We start from the raw sequence: 19,493 nt of genomic DNA on the forward strand, positions 1-19,493 counted from the left end.
AAAAACCAACACGATATAGAAAAATGTTAGTTACATGCAAACAAGTGGTTAGAATAAGATGGAGCTTGGAGACATTGTAGAAAATAGGTCTTTCATTTACCTTTCATCTAGCACCAATATTCCACCTTTGTGTAGAAATTACCAAAAAAATCGGTACAGCGGTCTGGTAGGGTTAGTGAAGAATTCGCACCAGCATAGGAAAAGTGGGTAACAGATATTTATAATTTAGTGGGGTAAACTATGCATTGGAACCATGCCTAGACAATGCTAAAGAACCAAACAGTCCAAGGTCTATGGTATGGAGTTGACAGTGGTTCTCATCGTTAGTCAAGAGGGGAGTTAGAAATATTGCTGCTGGGCCCCATCAATTAAGTGCACATATCTGGAGATTGGTTTTTAAGGCTCCCATGTGCTTTTCAAATGCAGTATAGTTGAGATGCACTAGCCTTCATGATACTGTCATGGCTGTCACATTTGGGCCGTGATGTGATTGATGGAAAGATGCCAACAGATACAGCTAGAAGATATGCGTGTTTTTCATGGTAATTGATTTGAAAACATCCAGAGACTATTATATAAAGCAGGAGCTAACACAGAAGGTTCCCAGAGGCATGACTTTTCAGGCCTCCAAAGTTCCCTATAGTGATGTACAGCTGTGGTGATAACACCTGTTTGGCATGGTGGTCTCTCAGAGGCAGGTAGCATCACCAACCACTCTAACCCGCATGCTGTCTACTCCTGTGTCCCCATCCTCTGCCCCTCCCCCTTTGCCTCTGTTCTGGATACAGTGTTTGCTGTTCCCAAGTAAAGTAGTTGGTACCACCTCCCCTCCTCCCACACATGCATGAGCTTGTACTGCAAGATTTCAGGGAGGAACCCCCAAGGGCATCCATCAGCCAGCCCAGCCAGGATCCCCAAGATTCTAAGGGCCATCCCTGCAATGCCAGTTAACAGTTTATCTATCTAATTTATGTGTTAAGATTGGAATTATTTTTTTTTCTGTAGCATAACTTTTTAGATAAACTATCACCATAGTTGATTGGCTTGTTGTGTTTCTCTGTTTTCGAATGTGAGAGTCACTGAGGAAATTCACCATTGTCTAAGCCAGGGGTCCTCAAACTTTTTAAACAGGGGGCCAGTTCACTGTCCCTCAGACCGTTTGAGGGCCGGACTATAGTTTTAAAAAAAACTATAAACAAATTCCTATGCACACTGCACATATCTTATTTTGAAGTAAAAAAACAAAACGGGAACAAATACAATATTTCTATTTGCATGTGGCCCGCGGGCCTTAGTTTGAGGACCCCTGGTCTAAGCCCATTTTGGTTGAAGTCAGACCACACTCAGCTTAGTATTCTTTCATGGGAAAGAAATCTGGAGTGCTGCTCAGACAGCGGTTGGCCTGGTGCTTATTTGGCAATTATTTCATTTTTCTGGGAAGGGGAGTGGCCGTAAAAGATTGCATCATACATCTATTTTGTTCTGCCTTTCCTAAAAATGACATATTGAAATCTTTTGGAAGTTTTTGCTTGTCCTCACTCTTCTTTCACTCCTGACAGTTCTTTTTAAACTCTATACTTCGGGGCCAGAATAAAGGTGAAATTCTCACATAAGTTTTATAAAAGAAAATGACACAGCCAAAATTTTAGCAATCACATACATTACAATGCCACTTGAAATTTTTCCCCCTAATGTTTGTTCTACATTTTTCCCCTCAAGCAAATCATATCACATCTCCTAAGCCTGAAAAGTGAGGCAGTGGAGTGTATAGATTCCATTAATGTTTATGAAATGGAAAGGAGAGAGAAAATGATGGATAGATGGTGTTTTCATTTTGGGATTTTTATTCATTATAGGTCTGGTGTATGTTTTTTTTTCTTTCACTCATTAAAATGTTTTTAAATTTTTAATTATATTTTTAAAATTATCATACAATAAATTTTTCCTTTTTGCATGTACTTTTTTTATATGTATTGATTCATGTAACCACCATCAGAATCAGGATACAGACTAGTTCATCACCACAAAGAACTCCCTCATGTAGTCCCTCTGTAATCACACCCACCCCCTACCGTGAGCCCCCACAACCGCAGATCTCCTCTCCATCACTGTAGCTTTGTGTTTTCTAGAATGTCATATAAATGGTGTCATATAACCTGCTGAGACTGGCTTCTCTCACTCAGCATAATGCCTTTGTTGCATGCACCAATTATTTGTTCCTTGTCGTTGCTGAGTAGTATTTCATTGTCTGCATAGACCGAACCATGTTTATTCTTTCTCCCACGGAAGGATATTTAGGTTGTATTTCAGCTTCTGGAGATGATGAATAGAGCTGCTATCAACATTCATGTACAGTCTTTTTCTATGAACAGAAGTTTTACCTTCTCTAGGGTAAACGCTCAGCAGTATAGGGTTTCTGGGTCACACGGAAAGAACTTAATAAGCAGATATGAAAGTTCCCGAGCGGCTATGCCATTGTGCATTCCCGCCAGCAATGAAGGAGACTTCCAGTTGCTCCACATTCTCTTCAGCACTTGGTATGGTCCATGCTTTTTACTTAGCCACTCCAATAGATGTATAGTGGCCCAAGTGGGGATTTACAGGGGCAAAGGAGTGGGCCTTCCTTCTCTCTGAGCTCATTGCTTACGCTGCAGAGTCAGAGGTGGTGGGGACCTCAATGTCCTTGGAAACAGCTCCCCCTAACCCCCCATGTAGGCAGCTTGGGGAGCCTGCCCTGGTCTCCTTCTGGCCCAGCTTTATTATCTGAAGAAGAATGGGAAGGACAGAGAATGGAAAGAGAGAGAAGGACAGAAAGAGAATTGACCATCAAAGCAAGGGAGCAGTTTGCGTCATCACTTCTTTCTCTCTACTCTTACCTTCTTTCTCCCACACTCCTTTCCTCCTTTCGCCTCAGTGGAAAATGAATAGGGGTTGCGATTTGCTCCTCTTAATTCAAATTGATGTCTACCCTGAGGAGGAAGACAAAACACATTTTACTTCATTAAGCAGCGGTGGGAGAGGAAAATGCTCGCAAAAAGAAGCTGAAATCATCACAGGATCTCTGTGATTTTATCCAGATCTCTCTGCCACCAGCTGTGAATCTGATTAATGTCCTTGAAGCATCAGAGTCACTGTCCTGGCAGGAGTCCTCATTTACTACAGCAGCAGCCAAAGCCTCCCCCAAACCAGAGAAAGTGTGTGTAAGAAATTAGGTGGAGGGCTTACCTTTTCCTTTTTCAAAACATTGGAAGAAAATACTGGCAAAATGTAAGGGTTGGGAAATGGATCATTTAAAGACATTTATGAGAAAGCTGTGGAGTATACAAACTATAGCAAGATTTTTGTTGTTGTTTTCATACCTTTTTGTAACAAGTTTGGAGGAAACAACACAGAGCTAAAGAATAATTTAAATGTAATTAAATGTGCCTAATGGAGCTACATATCTTCATATGTTTTACAGCTATATGATCCAAAAAGATAAATTACTTGTTTGTTTTGTATTGTCATTATCATCTTGAGAAAGAGATAAATAACAATATATACTATTGTAAATGAAACTCCTTCCTTATTGACCTTTTACAGCAGACTCAAGTAAGTCTATCGTAAATTGTTTTGGGGGAGGGGCAGGGAGGTGGGCTGGAAGGTTACGCAAGGAAAAGAAATCTGATATGGACTGCCAAGTATTTTAATGGTTTCCTATCATCATTAGCATTTATAAGAGCACACTGTGCAATGAATGAGTTGGCACCATCACATTAGCTTTGAATTTTCCTTAATGGAAAGAAAAAATTATGATCAACTTTTAAAAATGTGTTTAGCCATAGTAAACCCCTAGCATCCTCTGCCTACTCATTTAATTATTTATGGGAACATAGTGTGCCTACATCTCTCTAAGTGCAATACAGCGCAAGTATCCATCCCTCAAATTAAATGCACTTTCTTGTCTACAGAGTAATAAATGTTTTACTGAATTAGGAAGTCATAAGTATTTGGGTGCCTGGAAGTATATCTTGCCATAATTTGCACTACCCTTTGTTTTCTTGAAAAATAAAGTTATTATACTTATTAATGAATTACACTTTGTAAGTCTCAAGATTTTATTTAGATATTGTTTTTCCCAACTCACCACAAAGCCTAAAGAAATAGGAACCTATTGCTTTAATTCTAGTGGAGAGAGAATCTTCAGCTTTTAGAATCTTGGTGTCAGTAACAGACTCCTGCTGTTTGTTCATTACTAAAACCTTTGTGACCTTGACACATGTACTTAACATGGAAATGTTCTTTACAAAAAAACAAGGGTCCAGTCCTGCAAACTTAGGGATGTGAGAGAGTAGTAAGCACTTAACAAATATATATTGAATAAATGAATGGATCTATTTTATTTCAACTTTTTCATTCAAGGTTGCTTCATAGACACTTTTTTTCCAGATGTATATAGCTTATGTATTTCCAATTATTTTATTTCATCATAAAATATTGCATAATAATAATTTTTAGCTTACTCACTTAGGGTTGGAAAAAAGCCATTTCCACATTATTGAAGGCATATTAAGCAACCTCTTTGTACACATAATGTTTTTTTCCTTTTGAGTTGCATCTTGAGGGTACTGATTCTAAACTTGGAATTACTGGGTCCCAGGCTGTAATCAATGTTCTGACTCTTATTGGCTCCCGCATGGTTGTTCTCTAAGTTTATTGCAGCCATTTACAGGAATTTACAGGACTCCTTGCCACCCCTGCCAACAGATTTATTATTTTAACTGGTGTTTTCCCGTTCAGTAAGTGTGAGATGGCACTTTATATATGTCTCAGTGTCTGTGGCCTTCATTGTCTGTGAGGCTGACTATTGTTGTAAAGTGTGTTATTTTAGTGTTCCTTTGTGTGAACTGCATTTTACCCTTGACAAGTTGAGGTTAGGTATTATCTTAAGGGATGGAAGCAGATATTTCTAATCAGCTTATATTTATCATATGGGGGAAATTATTGTGATAACTGTAGCTGTTTGATTTTCATCTTAGTTCTCATTTTCATTGTCATACAGAATTATTTTATTGCAGTAAATTAAAGCCATTAATCCTATATAATAAAGAGGTAATATGCTAATTGACCATCATGCCCTCACAAGATGGCAGCACCCACAGCCACAAGATGGTGGCGCCCAGTCCCCTCAGCCCCGCCAGGGGGGTGGCAGGCATGCGGCGCGGCCGGGCCCACATCCAGGTCTGCATGCCTTCTGCCGGAGTCCCCCAGTCCCCTCAGCCCCACCAGCAGTGAATTTTCATGCAACCATTACCTTTTAAAAAAAAAAATCCTTGCCCAAGGATGGTTATTACTTTTAGATCATCTGTTCTCGGGGAGCAGGCCTAAGCCAGCAGGTGGGCTTGCACCAGGCCTCTAGTAGATTATAAGACTCAAACAAACTCTAGCTTCTCTCCAGAATTAAAATAATCTCTCTCTCTCTCTCTCTCTCTCTCGCTCTCTCTCTCTCTCTCTCTCTCTTTCTCCTCCCCTCCATAAACTATTACTCAGAGAAGGTCTCCTCTCCCACTTTCCCTCTCTCCATGGTCCTTTTAAGCTTTAATGGTTACTTTCACATCCCATGGACATTTCTGTGGACATCTGTTAGGGAACAGAGCAGAAGGGGAAGAAGGACTATTGTGGGTGTTCCTGATCTATGCTGCTAGTGCATTTTCCCAAGATGGTCCTTTTCAGATTAGAAAGCCCAAAGTCATTTGATTAATTTCTCCCTTTCCCTGCTTCTTCCTGATTATTTCTAGTTCTCAGAGTTGCGTGTTCCTCTCCTTGCTAATCAATTTAAGACAGGGATAATGACTTATATAGGTAAAATTTTTATTTCCAAGAGATATATTAAAACCTATTTTAATGAATTTTTAAAATGTTCTAAGCCAAAATATGTAATTTATTCATCTTTACTCAGGTTATTTTAATGAGTTAAGGCCTTGCTGCTGCTTTTTGTGCAGGTAAAGGGCTAAAGAATTGTGAGGGTTCTGAACAGATTAAAAACTGATTCCTGTAATAACCTGGGACACGAAGACTTCGAATGCTGACTGCTTTTTTAGTACCTGCCTGTAAATGTGTCATGTTGTCATGCTTCACGGAGCACACTGAATAACCAAGCTGCCAACTGCTTATCTTTGAAAATAACTTAAATACCCTTCAGGAAATCCTACTTATCTTAAACAGTGCCACACACAGAAAAACTCAATGCAATACAATCCATTGATACTTTAAAAATATGTAGACTACTTATTTATCATATGTGATGCACAGATCTTACAACTTCTCTCTCTAGTGTGGCTTGGTCAAATAAATGACTTAACAACGGCACATGCCAAAATATAGACTTTTGCTCTACCTGAATTACTGAAGTAAGGAACAAGTTTTAGCATCCGTTAGCTTGATTTGTGGGCGTATCAGTCAGGATCCACACAGGCAGCAGGAGGCGCACTGGGCTGTGAGTTCTGGAGAATGGAATGCTGGGAGTTTACAGAAGTCAGCAGGGGTGTTGAGGACCAGAATGGTGGGAAGCCCTTACCACCCTTAGTCTGAAATGGTGAGGGAAGCAAACAGGGTTAACAGAGCCCCCTGCGAGCTGACACAGAGGGCAGAGACCATATAGCAAGAACTGTCCTGGGGCCACCTACAGAGGCATTGCCTCTAGGCAGGAAGGAGCTTGGGGAAATACCCTCTCCTCTCTCTCCTGCACGTCTTCAGTCCCAATGACCAAAGCCAACCCAAGTCAGAGGGCCAGGCAGCCTGAGTGATGTGGTTCACAGAGGTAGACCTTCCCCCAAATCCCTAGTCCTGAGCACAGTAAGGTAGAAAATGGATCTGGGTACCTCATGGAAAGTAAATTAGCAAGATAGAATTCTGGTGTTCCCTTTGAGGAGATCAATGTTGGTAAACACGTTCAGTAGGGCAGTGTACAATAGAATCATTTGCCTTTATTTTATTTTATGAATCATTTATGTTTTAAATAGATCTGTACTTGCATTACTAGTTTCAAGACACGTGTTTAAGATCTTTCTATATTATTTGAGTAGCAGAAACACATAGACAGGATCTCATATTGGCAATAGTTTCAGCACAGCTAACGCCCAGCATCCACTTCTTGTACTTTACAACTGCAGACTGCAATCGGGCAACATGATAAGAACTCAAAAAGAACAAAAACTAAAACATATCCACTTCACCTAGCATATTTATTTATTTCTCCTTTTCTTTTTAATTTTAGTTTGTGCGTCTTCTTTCTTGAAAAGTATCGCACAATTCCTGAAAAGGTACAAGGGTCATTCTATTAATTTTTGGGAAACCACACTCTCCTCTACACAAGGCACCCATTGACTGAGCAGTGAGAGCCACACAGTCCTGCAGGCCAGTTTTCTGAGTCATTGTCTCAGGCTGGACTTAGTATTATATTTCTTTTTCAATTTAAGTCAGCCTTCTCTTTGAAGCTGGATGCCTTTGGTTTTAATTTGCTACAGATTTCACTTTGAAGCTAATGAAATACTTTGATACCTGTTTATTGATCAGAGCGGTGAAATTTCTTTGTGATAGGAAGCATAAACTATTACTCAGAGAAGGTAACTAATGTTTATTGGACACCTATTATGTGCCATAACCTTTTTATCTTTCTCTCTGTTCTTTATGCTTCATTTTATTTCACAAAGAAGCCTGCAGTAACTTTTGTTCACAGCTAACAGTCCTTACAATGGCTATATGCTGTAGGCGCTATTAATTTCACTTTACAGCTGAGGAAAAGAGGACCCAGAGACCTTCAGTAGCTTTGTAAAAGTATGAAATGAACCAAATATTTAAGTTAAAGTCTCCCCAGTAAATAGGATATGATCTGCTACTGTTGAACTCAACACCATGACAACAACAAAACACACCTCGCACCACATAGTGAATGCTTTCAGATTACACCTGTCTAGTGGGATGATGTTCTATTGCAGCCGAGCCATTCCAGGAATTGTGGATCTGACAGACGGCAGATGGTCCTCAGAGACTGAATCCAGGAGATAAAGGCCCCTGCTCTTTGCCAGTTTTTGCCCCCATAGTACCCCCATATCCAGTGGCACTATGGAGAGAGAGCCCAAAGGCATGGTCCAGGTCAGAAACATGTTGGGGAAGCTTTTAAGAATTCTTTTCTAGGATCATATCCCTTAAAGAGTTAATCTGAAATCTCAAAGGCATTTATCATCTGTAAAAAATAGCACAGCACTTCAATTCTCAGATGCTGTATGATTATCCCATCAATTTAATAACAGCTTTTCAGGGAGAAAACCCTATCACATTAAATATATGAATCAGTTTCACATCCTGATTTCAGAACTGTTGAAATGTTCAGAGAAAAGTACATGTCAGAAATGAGGAAATAAGGAGTTGCACGTGACATAATTTTCTTGAAGTAAACTTTTCCCCCTGGTAGTCAACTGTATCCAGATAATATTCTGAAAATGCAAAGGAAGGGAAGTGTCTGTTGGTTTTTGATGACCTGTTCAGATGGTGACTGGAGTAAACAGGTCATGCTGGGGCCCAGGGGCTCTCCTTGGATGCTTTGCAGACCTGGAGTAAAATGATGACTCTGACACAGAAGCATCGAACAGACCGTCAAACCTCAGAGAGAAGGCGGGGAGAGGGGAGAGGTTGGTAAGAGAGCAACCAAAGAACTCCTATGCATATAAGCATAACCAATGGACACAGATAATTGGGGTATAAAGGCCTGGGCTGGGGGACAGGAACAGGCTGGGAGAGGTCAATGGGGAGGGGGGAGGGTAGGGATGGGGACATATGTAATACTTTCAACAATAAAATTTTAAAAATTAAAAAAATAATATGATGATTCTGCCACAGCGTCACTGGCTTCATTAATGCCCTCCATTAGGGCAGACAAAGGCCTGTCTTGCGAGGCTGGTGGAGGCTGAGAAGAGCTAATGTGTGTGGGGTACCTTGCCTGGCACATGGTCGGAACTGTGACTGTGTGTTTTCTACAATGCACATATGACCTGTTGGTCTCAGCCACCCTGCCTGGGAGTTAAACAGTATTTACTCAAAGTAAAAATATTATATCCCTGCCCAGCCCATGCTGAGTGGCTGAGTGTTGACCCATGAACTAGGAAGTCACGATTCGATTCCTAGTCAGGGCACAAGGCCTAGGTTGTGGGCTCAATCCCCAACAGGGGGCATGTCAGAGGCAGCTGATCAATGATTCTCTCTCATCATTAATGTGTCTATTCTCTCTCTCTGCCTTCCTCTCTGAAATCAATAAAAGCATATTAAAAAAATACTATATCCCTGACTTCTCTGCCCTAATCTCAGGAATTCCAGAATCCTTTCCAGGTTTTCTCTTCTCTGTTCACCAGCTTTTTTCTGGAGTAGGGAGAGCGTGTCACTGGCACGGTATTCTTAGTGACCCAACAATATCTGCCACCTTCCTTCCTCCTGCTCTGCTCCTGTTCCGGAGAAGGTGGCAGGGGTGCTGACAATCTCATCCCTTAGGGATCCCGGAAAGTGCTTTGGTTTTATTTAGTATTGATGAGAGAGAGAGGGAGAGAGGGAGAGGGAGAGAGAGAGAGAGAGAGAGAGAGAGAGAGAGAGAGAGAGAACATGGATGAGAGAAATATCCCTCAGTTGCCTCCTGTGGGCACCCCAACCAGGGATCAAACCTGAAACACAGGTATGTGCCCAGACCAGAAATTGAACCGCAACCTTTTGGTGAGCCACCCAGCCAGGGCCCTGGAAAGTGCTTTCAGTTTACACTTAGGCTTTCATGATAGCTCCTGTCATTCCCTGGGACATTTACATTGTTATGAAGTTAAAATGTTTAAAGAGAAAACTACCACTTAGGTCATACATCCAGCTCAGTCACAAACTCTTTGTGCAGAATCCATAAGCCCCTCAGCTAGCTACTGGGACTCGGTGTCTTCCCTCCTACAATGGGGGCTGCAAGAGCTCATCCCTTTGGTCCTTTCCAGCACTAATAGTCTCTGTGTTGAAACCATTTGGGTCCTTGCGGAAAAACACCAAGTTTCACTTGTCGTATTTAGAAAACATTAGCTTTAGAATATACTTAAACATACACTGTTTAGCATTTTAAAAGTAAGCATCTGTTTCATGTTGGGAGAAATTAAATTGAAGGCTCCAGATGTGATTCCGTTCTCTATGGAAATATATATTGAAATCACAGATCTCTAACCAGCCTGAGGCAGCTGCCAGATTTCTGTCCTCCCCGCCCTGTTTTCCTTTACCTGTTTTCAACTCTTTGAGGGATGAAGCCTCTGTGAAGTTGTTCCAGCAACGTTGGTCTCTGTCTCTTCCGCACTGAGCGCTGTGCGTAGCGTGGTTTTATATTACAGACTCGTTGCATTTCCTCTGATGTGTGAGCAGCTTGTAGTGACTATGGAGCCCTGCTACCTTAGGCATTTGATCTGAGAGCCAACCCTTTGGACGTGAAATTGCTGGGGGAGACTTTCTAGGAAGACATCATAAAACAAAATTTTCTGGTTTGATGTAAAACTCGTTCCAAGTGCGGATTCTTTTTCTTTTCCTTTTCTGTCTGTCATAGGTGAAACCACATCTTAGTCTTTGAGAAAGTTACATTTTTGTGTTTTGAAGACTTGAGTGACATTTGATAAATGTCACAGAGCTAAATCACGGAGTGTTGGTGGGAGGTGGGGAGAAATGGGGGTGCCATTTATTTTTCTGCCAGCAGTAAATATATCTGGTTCTCATGTATTTTAGAGATTCAGAGTTTGTACAGGTTTGGGGTTATTTTTTTATGGTTGTTTGTTTTTGTTTGTTTATTTGTTTGTTTTTAAAGAAAGCAAGAATTTGCCGTAGCTGATTTGGTTCAGCGGATAGAGCTTCAGCCTGCGGACTGAAGGGTCTCTGGTTCGATTCTAGTCAAGGGCACATGCCTGGGTCGCGGGCTTGACTAGAAGGCAGCCAATCAATGATTCTCTCTCATCATTGATGTTTCTATCTCTCCCTTTCTCTCCCTTCCTCTCTGAAATAAATAATAATAATAATAATAATATATGTTTAAAAAAAGAAAGAAAGAATTTATTGACCTCAGTCAATATATTTAGGACAATGAAACAAGGACGGGCATAAAAGCAACAGGAGAGCCTAAGCTGGGCTGCCTTGAATCACTGGGAAGTAAGAGAAAAGGGGCCTTGAAGACAGGTTCAGGGGGTTAACCCAGCTCCCCTGTTTGCAGGCCTCATGGGGTCTCTTAGAGCTCAGGGGATATGTACCTGTGGAGGAAAAAGAGAGGGAAAGGGAATGGCAGGATCGTGCTCCCTGGAGGATGAGCGCCTGTAAAGGTTGTTTGTTTGTTTATTTGTTTGTTGCTGTTTTGAGGGGAATTTTTGCATTTCTATATCCCACTGCCAACTCTTATATGACCTCATTTATTTACATCAATAGAAAATACTGAAAATTGTAGTAACTATTTACTCTTTTTTATGTTTTTATTGATTTTAGAGAGAGAGGAAAGGAGCAGAGAGAGAAACATTGATGAGAGAGAAACATCAACATCGATTGGCTGCCTCCCGCACGCCCCCCACATGCATTCCAACTGGGAATCAAACCTGCGAACTCCTGGTGCATAAATTGATGCTCAACTATTGAGTCAACACCAGTCGGGTGCTGTTTATTCTTTCACTATTCTCTGGAGTTGGTAGCCTCTTAAACTTCAATTGGAGAGAATGTACTTGTAACTGAATTCACGGGAGAACTTTATATTTAGACACTGTAGGAGTAAACCCCAAAACTAAAAAGCTCCCAGAATAAGATAGAGGAACCAAATGTAGGAAACTAAATTCTACTTAAGAAATGGTAATAGTGAGTCTTATGTTTATAATAATAATTGCTGCCATTCATTATGCACTGGTTACATTCCAGACTCCATCTGCTATATATCAATATAAATGAAATTAAATTTTTGTCCAGGTGGTTGTGTCACACCAAAAAGGCTTGATGGATTTTTCCAAATTTAGAGAAACCTGGTTACAAATATTGACTAATAAACTTCCAGAGTAAAACATTTTGTTTCTGTGTATAGAAACAAACACCCATGCATGAATAGATACATATGCATAGGTATGCATATATAGTCAAATATTATTATTTTACTCTGAATCTGAAATCACAGATTTGGGCCTCACCCTCCAGAGGAGCAGAGAGTAAGGTACAACCAGAAGCTCAGGTGCCTGCTAATGTGGAGGCAGGCCATGCAGACAAGAATGTGCCGAAAACACAGTGGTTATGACAAGGAGCCCAGGATGAAAATCAGGGGCCCAGGTGATCCAAAGGAATTATTTCATTCGTTTAAGTTGAGTTGTTCCTCACATGGCCAATTCTATGTGATATGTGCAGAAGGGAGAGGGAGCAGGAAGTTTTTAACAATCTATATATATAAAAGGCTAAGTGACCATCCGACCATCCAACTGTCCAACTGGCTGGTACATATGATGTGCACTGACCACCAGGGGTCAGACACTCAATGCAGGAGCTGCCAAGCTGCAGTGACTTCACAGCGACAGTTCTTGGGTGATGCACCCACGAACCAGAGAGGAGGGAGCACGGCCCCACTTCTTTTCAATGTGCACGAATCCATGCACCGGGGCCACTAGTAGGTAATAAATTGAGTAATATTGGAAAAAGTAGGCAACATTTTGTGTGTTGCAGTTTGTCTCTACATAATTGTGCATGAGTGTGGAGCTATGCATACTTGAATATGGATGTGTGTCTATACATGTATATGCCTGTACATGTGTATATACTGTGTCTTCATTTATGTCTGTACATATGTGTCCATACATGTGTGAGCACATGTATATTTGCACATGTATGTGTATCTATACATATGACTATGTGTGTATACCTATGCATATGTATCTATTCATGCATGGGTGTTTGTTTCTATACACATGTCTGTATTTGTACATTTGTGTATCTTATCTGTTAAAAACTTGGGCAATGAGATTGGAGAAAACTGTGAATAGCTGCTGCTTATGAAGAGGACCTGGGAGGGGACCACGGGGCTCCCAACACAACACTGGAAATGACTATTCCAGAGGACGGGCAGGCCTGGCACAGCCCCCATCACCACCCTGAGAAAATCCCCCATTCTGTTCCTGTCGCACGTGGTCCTCTGGCTGACCTGAGCCCCCTGCAGCAGGCCCAGCCAGTGCCGGGCCTGGGCCGGATGGGTGGCCAGGATGCTCAAAATGGAACCTTCTTTATAATAGAAGCCTGATGGGGGGGGGGGGGGGGAGGAAGAAAGGCGGGGAAGACTCTTTCATCATAATTATGTGACTTTGAGGAAATTTCTTAACCTCTTTTTCTTTCAATCACTTAATCTTATTGGAAATAATAATCCATGCCTCAGAGATTGTAGAGATGTGGATATGAAAAGTCGCGGCGATGCTCTGCCTTCTAAGCAACTAAAGGCATTAGTCATGATGAACATCACCTTTATCATCATCACTAATCCCGCATCCTGAGGAAACTGAAGCTGTGAGGGTGGGGCATTCCCCACCAGTGGTGCAGTGGGTCCAGGATTCTAGCCTAGGTCAGTCAGTGCGTTGCCTAGAGGTATCTATGAGGCTGGTAATATCTTTCGTGCCTTTCTACACTGCCCGGAAAAAGCCAGCTGATCAGTTCTGGTTATGACCCATACACAAGCTCAAGTCACCATCGTGAGTGAATGGGAGTCACTTACCTTTTTTGTTCGTCTCTAGCTGAGAACAGAAGAGTGGCCCACCCTGGTGGCAGTATGAGCTTCAGGGCCTGACGGACCTGATTTGGGCACAGATTTTGTTTATTTGTTGTTGTTTTTCTTGCCTTTTTGTGTGTTTTTAGGACCTCACATACACAAAACTGGGCTACTTAATCTTTGGTTAAGGATAACTCTCATCAATGTTATCTTTTTCTTTATTTATTTGGTTATTAGTTAGACATTTTAAATAATGCAGTATGCATATATGAGACCAACTCTCAAACAAAAGCTAGCATATTGACAGTAAAGTCAATCTAACCATTTGGCTATTCCATCATTTCATCCCGTCTCCACCAACAATGACCTCCATCCTGAGTCCCCTGTTTGTTATTCTTTTACATTTCTTTATGTGCAAACTTATAGCACTCATAAGTATTCTGAAAAGGAAACTTCATTAAAATTGTTTTTAACTTTCTAAAAAGGACAAAATGTCGCATATATTTATTTGAGACTAATTTCTTATTGGGAAGGTTCATCTATATTGTGATATGCTGTATTACATTTATTTTTTTCCTATTGTTTAATATTCTAATGTGTAAAACATACTGTAGTTTATTTATACACTCCCTTGTTCATGGCCATTTGCATGTTTTCAGGGTTTTCCTGTTATGGGGAGAGTTGTTTTGGCATTGTTAAACATAATTCTTCATGCACATGTGCAAGAATTTCCCCTGGGCAGGAATGGAATTGCTGGATTGTAGGATGTGTGAATGTTCAACTTTAGGAGACAGTACCAAATTGTTTTCCACAGTTGATTGCCCCCATTTTCACTCTCATTGGATTGTGTATCCACAGTCTTTCAACAGTTGGAATTGTTAGACTTTTTCATGTTTTGCTCATTGCATGTGCATAAAATGATTATCTCATTGGGGTTTAATTAATTTGCATTTCTCTGACTATGATGCTGAACACCTCTTCTCATTCTGATTGGCATTATGTTTGTTCTGCCATGAAATGTATATTCATGTCTTTTGATAACTTTTCTGTTATTTGTGATTTCCTTATTGGTTTCCAGGAGATGTTGGGCAATGGATGTTTGGCAACGTACTTGATCATTTTGGGATCATTTCTGCATCTGTAAACATGGGGATGATAATACAATGTTCATAGGGTTGATTTTAGGATTAAATGAATGTTTACATAGGATACTGTAAATATTGGCAAATTGCATAATAGACCATCAGAAAAGGTTAGTTCTAGCTCCCTACTAACAGAGTTAACCCCACTCCCTCTGGAGCTTCCTTTCAGTGGATTGGCTTTGGTAGAATTTACCCCGTTCACTTAGTGAAGACTCTCTGCTTATTGGTGTAGCCAGTGTGGTCCTGTAGTAAGTCAAAAGAACTCAGGCTCCCTTGGAGGCAATATAGAAAAAGAAAGGGGAGGGCAAGAGCTTCGGTGGAGTCCTTGGCAAAATGAAGGGAGGGGGATCAATATAATTATTACATTGATCTCAATGGCCCTTTCTGAAGATATTTGAAGTGTGTATTAGTATGGCAATTGGGCCCGACCAATGTGGCTCCATGGTTGAGCATCGACTCGGGAGCCAGGAGGTCACGGTTTGATTCCCAATCAGGGCACCTGCCTGGGTTGTGGCTCAATCCCCAATAGGGGGCATGCAGGAGGCAGTCGATCAGTGATTCTCTTTCATCATTGATGTTTCTATCTCTCTCTTCCCCTCCTTTCCTCTATGAAATCAATAAAAACATATTTTTTAAAATATGGCAATTGGAAAAACTAAGGACTAAAAAACATCCATATACATGATTAAACTGAAAATTCCATGCAATTTCCAATACCTGTGACACTTTCGGCTTTCTGTTTGCCTGCTGCTGGAAGCTACTTCCACAGCACTTTTGCGAGTTTTGCACAGTCATGCAGAAGAGCTACCCTGGGAACCAGGAAAAATATTAGAAGAAGCTGAAGGACACTGTGAAATGCTGGGCAGCTATTACTTCCTGTTCCTGGTTTGTCTCTGAGTGTTGAATTCAAGAAGATTATCTGGATGCAATAGTGAAAACGATTGCTTCTGCCACCCTGGATCTTTCTGTGTTGCACTGAGCATATTCCTGGAGGAAGGGAAGCTGGAATGGCCGTGCTCCCTGCTCTGTGAGCCTGCTGCACTGCAGCATGCCATCCTTCATCTGTCTCTATCTGTGCTCAAAGTCCCTCTTAGGATTTGGAGGTAAAATTTTTCTATTCCTAACATGAATGTATACTTAGGAAAGGGGACATTTTTAGTGATTATGACTCTGATTTTGATAAATAATCAAGCAAGGCCACATGTAAATTCAGCCAGGGAAATGTGCAAATGATTCTTTCGTGCATGATGTCTCTTAAAATGTTTGTTCATTCATGCTATGCTAATTGTTCTCTAGTTTTTCTCCGGTTTAAAAGCTCTGTGTTTCAGTTTTTATGGGGGAAATCTGGAATTGATAACAGATGGAGTTTAGCTTCAATGTCACCTCACCTTTCCCTGTGTCCTTCTCAGCACACGCCAGTCAGATCAATTTGTCAGAAATCCTTTGCTCTAAGGACACATGCGTAGACTTTGGAAGCAGCTCTTAGTGGTGATGGCAATTTCAATGTAAGGAGTAGTTAAGAGAAATGTTTGAATGCTCTCCAAAGACAAAAATGTCACGTACTTATGCTAGGCTTTGTAATTCACAAATTGTAATTTGTTTTCCATTGTGCTAAGAATTACACAGAAGAATAGTGAAATATAATTTAAATTTACTTTATAAGTAATTGTAAAAACAACTTCATTAAAACCTGGGTAATACATAGACCTCGAAGGGATGGAGTTACCCATAAACCAAGCCTGGGAACCTATTGTAGGCAGGAGAATCTTCTGGATGCCTCCCTCAGTGTCTTTTGTAGGCCCTTACCGATCATTGGGAAAGTGAATTTCAAATGACTAATTAGCAAGGTCTGTATACAGAGGCTGTAACTCAGAGGATTTTCTGTGGGCTCCTGTTGAACCTTTTGATCCTGTTATGTATTTGACAAAGGGGCTTCTTCATGGTTCAGAAAGGGCAGTTTCCTGTGTTGCCTGCCGCATCCTGAGAGATATGGGGCTCTGGCTGAACAGAAATGCAACCCCTTGCTGCCCACTACTGGGCTGCTCATTTCTCTTAATTATTTTCTGTTATGACAGTGACTTTCAAAAACAATACTATTATAGGGAGATTCTCATGTGATATTTTGAGTATTATTCCTATTCCTATCTTTGTAATATAGTATATTTCCCTTTAAATATCTAATTCTGAAATATTTCTCACAATTTTTTTTTCAGTGAATCCAGAAATTTTTGCAGAACTACACAAAAATGACTTTTCATAATGGCAGTTACAGAGAAAATAGGCCACCCTTAGCAGAGTTGTTTTGCTTTACAATGAACTCCGATAGAATATACCTATTAGTTGGAAATTAGCAAGAAATTATATGTACAGAAAACTGAAACCTTGAACCTGGACATTATTTGTACCTGTAGTTTTATTCACATTTTATACATAAGGATATCAAGCCCTGGAGAGGCTGTGAACTGCTCAGAAATGAATGGGAAAGAGCAGAAGAGAGGGAACAAAGAACAGGAACCAGGTCCCTTCACCCAGGCTGAGAACTTCTCCTTCAAATTGCCATCCCTGCTGCACCCGTGGCGGTCTAACAAGTAGTGGGCACACATTTGACTCCAGTAGAACTACCTGGAGAGGTCATAGTAAGGGCAGATTATGACGGGCTCTACAGGTTGGACAAGGGAGGGTAGAAATGATGTCCTAGGCCATGGGAGTCGTGTCAGGGGTCCCAGATGTGGTGGTTTGTTGGAGGACTCACAGGATTCTGCATGCAGTTGTACTCAGGGCTCAGATTTATTACAGTAAAAGGATACAAAGCAAAACCAGCCAAGGGCAAAGGCACACAGGCAAAGTCTTGGGAAACCTGGGCACAAGCTCTGAAGGGTCTTTCCCAGTGTCATCACACAGGATGTGCTCATTTCTTCCAGCACTGAACTGTGATGACACATGTAACATGTTGTCTACCTGGGAAGCTTATTAGGGACTCAGAGCGCAGGTCTTTTATTGGTGGCTGGTCACACAGACATCATCTGCCTGGTATCAAAATTCCAGACTCCCAGAAGGATAGCAGGTGTTCAGCACGAACCACATTGTTGGTACAACAGTTTGGGCACCGTAGCCACCCTTATCAGTTGGGGAGCGGGGGGAATTCGTCTGAAATGTAAGTTCCCCAACGTGAGCCAAGAGCCAACTTTGCCAGCAGGGCTTTCTAAGGGCAGTGTCTCAGGCCGGCTATGGTGGCTCTTTTCTGCAAAAGAGCTATTGTAGGCTATTGAACAATTACAGTGACATTAAAAACAATGGGGGAAAAGATTTCAGCAGAGTGGAGCACAGAGTGGAGCAGTGAGGGAGAGACTGGAGCCCAGGAGACTTGAGAGACAATCTAGCCCAAATCTCAGATATCAGTGTGAGAATGAGAACGGAAGTGACAGATATAACAGATAGTCAGTGGGAAGAATAAACAGGTGAGAGGTAAGGAAAGAAGAAATCACAAGATGTTTTCAAGTCTGAGAGATGAACTACATAGTCGTTTTTGGTTGGGGTTTTGTTTGGGCAGAAGAGGATTACTTACGAGGAGCAGCTGTGTGGGAAGGGCAAGCATTCTAAATTCTGGATATATTGACTCAGATGACAGAGGGGTCATATTAGGATATTTTTAACCACAGTGCAATACATTCAACATATTGGTAGATTACATTTTTTAAAAAACTGATTCTCATATGAAGTTCATGTCCATGGTACATTCTTGTGTCATGGTTAGAGAATTAGAATAAATCACATAATTAAAGAAAAAGTAGTGAGAGGAAATTTTGACTTTGTATTAGTTGTGAAGGATACCCTGTTAACAGACATAATTTTAACATGAAAATATTATTAGTGTTATTAAAAAGGATATATAATAGGCAATAGTTTCAAAGGACCTGAATTAGCTTTATATTCCACTTGTCACTGATTGAAATTAGGTAATTCTTTACCTGGTTTGTTTAACATCATCTTAGTTTTTAAAAAGCACAAGTAGCTATTTTTTATTTTAAGCATTATATGAATAATAATTATAATACAAATTCTCTTGAGGTTTGTTTCATTAGTGGGAGGAGGGTCCTGGTGGGTGCAGAATTGGAAAAGGAACATAGGAAATGGCAAGGGTAATGTGAAATATTGAGGTGGTTACTAGTCTTTGCACCAGTGTGAGCATACAAGTTTCTAAGCAATCTAACAAATTTTCTTTTTCACCAATTTTGTATACCATATGGGCAAATATCAGCTACTTAGGGTATCCATGCCATATATCCCTGGCCTCAGGGGCTTCTGAAAACCCATAGTTATATTTCTTCCCTATAGTTACTAAAATTAAATATTCAAATCCTATTTATTGGAGATATATAACAACTTTAGAAACATTTATTTAGCCGACGTAACTTTTCTACATTCCTCATGTGTTTTTTTAATTTTATTTATTTTTTTATTTTTTTTATTTTTATTAAGGTATTACAGATGTGTCCTCATCCCTCCCATTAACCCCCAACCTCCCCCCCCGACACACACTCATGCTCCCATCCCCTTGTTGTCCATGTCCATTGGTTTGGCTTATATACATGTATACAAGTCCTTCG

General features: G+C 40.7%; 1 protein-coding gene across 28 annotated transcripts in view; it reads left to right on the top strand.

Moving 5' to 3' along the window:
• Positions 1-19,493, top strand: part of EPB41L3 (erythrocyte membrane protein band 4.1-like 3) — a 225,299-nt gene that overhangs the window by 35,174 nt on the left and 170,632 nt on the right. For 27 of the 28 annotated variants that reach the window (XM_015562685.1, XM_015562689.1, XM_006761831.2 and 24 more), the window contains exon 1: positions 15,679-15,989. The exons of the other annotated variant lie outside the window; for it this stretch is intronic. In XM_015562685.1, coding sequence (XP_015418171.1) covers positions 15,935-15,989 — 55 coding nt within the window. In that variant the 5' untranslated portion in view covers positions 15,679-15,934. Of the gene's footprint in view, positions 1-15,678; positions 15,990-19,493 lie in introns of those variants that run through there. 28 annotated transcript variants of the gene reach the window in all.

Source organism: Myotis davidii, unplaced genomic scaffold (assembly GCF_000327345.1).
Source record: "Myotis davidii unplaced genomic scaffold, ASM32734v1 scaffold96, whole genome shotgun sequence".
Taxonomy (NCBI): domain Eukaryota; kingdom Metazoa; phylum Chordata; class Mammalia; order Chiroptera; family Vespertilionidae; genus Myotis; species Myotis davidii.